This window comes from Lupinus angustifolius, unplaced genomic scaffold, assembly GCF_001865875.1.
Source record: "Lupinus angustifolius cultivar Tanjil unplaced genomic scaffold, LupAngTanjil_v1.0 Scaffold_200_6, whole genome shotgun sequence".
NCBI classification, from domain to species: Eukaryota; Viridiplantae; Streptophyta; class Magnoliopsida; order Fabales; family Fabaceae; genus Lupinus; species Lupinus angustifolius.
The window spans coordinates 117,149-122,208 of NW_017726800.1; the positions used below are offsets into that span (position 1 = coordinate 117,149).

The 5,060-nt window shown below is 33.4% G+C and overlaps 1 protein-coding gene across 1 annotated transcript; it reads right to left on the reverse strand.

The window, feature by feature from the left end:
* Window positions 1-266: 266 nt before the first annotated feature.
* LOC109340555 (CDT1-like protein b) lies at window positions 267-3,730 on the reverse strand. Its single transcript, XM_019578278.1, has 7 exons — window positions 3,295-3,730; window positions 3,081-3,200; window positions 2,704-2,950; window positions 1,522-2,310; window positions 795-996; window positions 625-715; window positions 267-541 (listed from the first exon to the last, which is right to left on the reverse strand). The coding sequence occupies exons 1-7, from the start codon at window positions 3,633-3,635 to the stop codon at window positions 484-486; spliced, it is 1,848 nt and encodes a 615-aa protein (XP_019433823.1). The 5' UTR covers window positions 3,636-3,730; the 3' UTR covers window positions 267-483.
* Window positions 3,731-5,060: the final 1,330 nt, after the last annotated feature.

The window sequence follows — 5,060 nt, forward strand, 5'->3', positions numbered from 1 at the left end:
TTTAAAAACATTCTTTTCAATATTTAATTAGTTTGATTAATAGATTATAGTTCCAGCTATTGGAAAAAAATGTAAAACTATGTGCAGACAACAACCATCTATTTGCAGTTTTAGTTCCCTGGCCACCTTATTTCTGAGGGGAATTAAGACAGAAAATAGCAATTACCTAGAATCATGTCAAAAGTGACATGAAAATGTATAAATATAACCCAACAGGTTAAATTAGGATGCAATATTGTTTATACAAAATAATTGCAAACCCATCATAAGAGAACGAAAAAGGGATTGTTCATTCCATCTATCTCCTCTTGGTGTGTCTATTGTGACATAGACCATCTAAAAAAAGCTGAGTTGCTCTGCCAACTTCTCCTCTCTAATAATATACCCAAAAGAAAATAGGTTGAAAATTTTACAGGCAACTCAATAGATAAAGAACAACATACATCATAGCCTTGGTAACTTCTAAGAACTTAGTCAACTTGTTCATTTTGCTTCTTCAAGTGATGCTCGTATGGTCCCAGGGTTCAATGTTTTATTGATGCTACAAAAAGAAGAACAATAGCATCAAAACAATGAAAAACAAAACAAAAGATTATATGGAAAAGGAAAAGAACAAAAAAATACCCCAAGAGGATGTCCCCATTAGAGGTCAACTTCTCATGAATCCATTCTGGTACCAGTTCTAGTAACAAGTTCAGCTGTTCTTCAATCTCTCCTGAGAATACAAACCAAGAAAGATTAGTGTCCAATAACTATAAAAAAGTCAATTATTTTTAAATAGAATGATGCATTACTTCTGTCAACAATATCACGATGGCTCGAGATTATCTTGTTAACAAGCTCCGCTTTTGTGATGAGAGAACGGTTCATTGAATGAAACATGAGGTGAATCATATTAAAGAGCTTAGGGAGGCTGGCGATCATTTTTTGCCGTCTCTTTGCTTGTGAGATAGCTGGATCTCTTTCCTCCATCGTCACTTTTTCCTTTTCCCAAATCTGCAAAAGAACACAGTTAATTTTATCCTACTCATGCAAGCGATAAAATAAGTATACATAGATGACAAGAAATTTAGTTCAATGCAAAAAAAAACACTTAAAAGCCTAACATAAGCATACTTAGGAAACATTATGGAATAAAGGGAACAAAACATTGATAAGTAAATTCTAAACTGCTTCAGCTTATGTTAACTAAATCTCAAAGATATTAGCACATTTGAGAGGACAATAAACAAGAGAAAATAAAAGCCTACTCAATTGTTAGCATACTAATAATTAAAATTTCAAGAAAGGTTTTATTTTTCCAATTGTGGCATACCCAACACCAGTTTTCGTGATCAATATACTATCATTACCGCCTGAACAATTAGACATCCAACCTGTAATCACAATGACCCAAGTGCAAATTTGATTTCAAATGGATTCTATAGCTGCAATGCTTTTGCATTTGTCCTAGTCAACTGATATAGGAAAATTTAAAACCATAGGATCTATAATTATCTAAAAAGGATCTATAAGGCATACCGATTCAAGAAGACTCTCCGGGAGGATATCAAAAATATCGTCATTGATCGATAAGCCACAGACAACATTTTTATCCTCCGTCTCCTTATTTTTCATTGGAGAGTCAAATTTCAATGACCTTGTTGAGCGAGGTGGACGCCTAGCTAATTTGTTCATTGAACTGGAATAGTTGTCATCCGGGGTAATGTAATGTTTTTTAGATGGATGAATTGAAGGAGTCACTGTCATCGGCCTGGATGGAGTATCAACAAGTTTAACTGGAGTTGATGTATACTCAATTGTTTTGCTCGGAGTAGCAGCAATTGGAGCACTAGATGATTCAAAGTAGCCTGAAGAAGCACAAATTGTTGGACATATTTCACTACTAGCAGCTTCTGAAACCAGCTTAACTGGGAATGTAGATCCAGTGCCCACCAAGGGGGGATTTTTCTGTAGGGGGTTTGACTCAACAGCTGGATTAGCTGGGGTTTGGAACAAATCTGATCCCAAATTTTGCTGTACAGTATCTGCTCTGTTTTCCATTGATTTTTGCCAAAACCGCCTTCTGAAAGATTGAGACAAATGAGAAGCTACTGCTGGTTGCTGCTTAAGTAATTCAATTGATGTGACTGCTGATATGTTTTTCTCTCTGTTAGACTCCGTAAAATCAACAATGTCATTATCCAGCATCCGTGATGACAACACTGTTGGAGGACGAACTGAGGAGGGAGTTTTCAATATGTCTGAAAAACAATCCTGCTTTGGACGATTGAATGGTTCTGGCAATACAGCTTCTGGAATTTCATCACCCTACATGCACAACCATCTTTTAGATCAAATAGTACACAATTAAAAAGAGTCGAGGTCATCAAAATTAACTGTTATCACTAAAATTTGATTATCTTATGAATTGCGAGTTTCTGAACTATGGAAAAGACGTAAGTTGCTTCAATTCAGCAGTATTGACTCAAGTGCCATAATGATAATTTATCTTGCACTTCTTCAACACCAGTGTATAAAACCAAGAACTCAAGATCCATCTTTCATATTAATTTCAAAAGGCAATCAGTTCCACAATCATAATACAAAGCTACATGATTACAGAGTACTGCTTTACATAGAAGCCAAAGCAAGAAAAAAATGAATCACATGCAAAGTGAATAATTCATAAAAAAATCTCTTCGAACATATATTCTTATGTACCTCTGGATGCGATTTAAAAAATTCCCCAAGCTGTGTGCGAAAGAACAGCCTCATTTGCATACTCTCAGACATACTCTCACATTTAAGAAGCAACTTTGCATCGGACAATATTGCATCGCGATTTATAGTAACATGTAGATCTGGCTTCATACTACTCGTCCTTTCATCAAACACTTGTACCTTCTTAATCATAATCCCCTCGGGTAAGATAAATTTCAACTGGGCCAAATGACTAAGTGTGAACCTCCTAAACAAGTAAAAAAACACAGAATTTAAAAACCTTGCATTGACACATAATTTGCAAATAAACCAATGGATACTAATGAACAAATTTATATAAAAAAGAACAAAAACGAGTATCAAAGAAACACTCGTACCTATCACTTAAACATTCAATCTTTGGGACAATATTAGTGAAACTCGGCATTCTTCCTTTCATTTGCGTCAAGCGAATAGATGAATCCAAGCCATGGAAAAACTCACATAAAATTTCATACCTGCACACAAACCCCAACACAATAGGAAAAAAAACAATTAACACAAAAAATATTGAACTTTCTGAAATGTTATAGTACATAATAATCAACATACTTTTCTGGAATCTTGGGTTGAACAGAGGCAAATTTTGATTTACTCGGTGAAGGCATTGAAATCTTCCTTTTGACAGATTTACCCTTCTCCAACGCCAAATCAGCTTCTTTCTTTCTATGACTCTGATCATGAAGCCCTTTGGCGACCTTCCTGATCTCAGAGACCGAGAGCGCCACGCCTCGGTTTCTCAATCGAGGCGTGAGCTCAACAGTCTTCTCTGGGGTTTTGGAGCTCAGTGAAATAGGGTCAGAAGATTTGGGCTTTGAGCTTCGGAGATTATGGCTGTGATTCTTCTTTGATCTCAACGATGGAGAAGCAGAACAATCGTTCGAAGTCCTCATTGGTTCTAGAAGGATCTGAGATTTGGATCAAGATTTTGGGCAATTTGGGGAAATTGGGAGCGGGATGGTCATATATTAGGGTTTTTTTTGGCGGGAAAAATGACGTCGGAGGAAGGACACGTTGGTTCCCGCGGGATCTACCCGTTGTCTCCCGCGCCAGGAGGCCCAGTACGGTTTGGGCCTTTGAAGCCCAATAGGTTGGGCTTAGTTCTAGCCCGTGAGTTTTTTTGAAGAGGATATTGCTTTCAAGTTATATATATATATATTATAAGCACGTGTAATCGTGTACGTCTGAATGTGAAAGAAAACTTGTGGGACAGGTTATACAATGCAATTAATACTACGCACCTTTGGAAATTGGTAAGTTAAACGCCATCTCTTCAGAGATGTATTTACTCCTATAAAGAGTTATACTTTAATATTATTTTTTTGTATTATCAAAATATTTCTTCATTTTTTTTGATATGAAATTAATTAATTTATACTTTTCTTTTTTAATAAATATCGTCTTATACTATTAGATCAATATCTTTTGACTTTAGTAATGATTAGTTTACTTGTGATATGTGTTGGTGGGACAATTTAGTAAAAGAAAATATAATTTATAGTATTTTAATTTTTATGTCACTATTATTAGCATCATCAATGCATTGTACATTATCTTTCTTTCAATTTATTCTTCTCTTCATCAAAGTGTATACCAACTAGAACTTCATAACGTATACATCATTCAAAAGAGCCTCTCTGCAAACAGAACGATTTCCAACACAGGATAGAAATAAAAAAATATAACTCCTTTTGTTTAATTTTTTCGTTAACAATATTAGGAATTAAATATAGTTGTAATTAAATTGTATAATTCGCTTCTGCAATCATATTTTGGTATTTGTGCATTTATTTAAGTTATAAATAAATAATTAAAAAATGGTTTATAAAAATATCCAATAAGAAAATCTTCTTTACACATTCTAGTTAGTCATATTTAGGGATGACGAGAATAACTGATTTGTTGATAGTCATAGAAATATTTGCAACGAGTACCCACAATAATAATTTTTTTATAGATTATTATTTTAGGATTATATATTATCTATTTCATTATTATTCCACAATAAATTGGAGTGGTTTGAACGTAAACATAAATAAATTATATAAATATCTTATTATTAATTGGGTATCTACAAATATTTGCTATATGTGTAGGTACTCATAAATATTATGGGTTTGGAAACGGAAAAACGCTACTCGTCCAACTCCGTTGCTATCCTTAGTCATACTTTTATCAATGATAACAAGTTGTAAGGATATATATATATATATATATATATATATATATATATATATATATATATATATATATATATATATATATATATATATATATATATATATATATATATATATATATATATATATATATATATA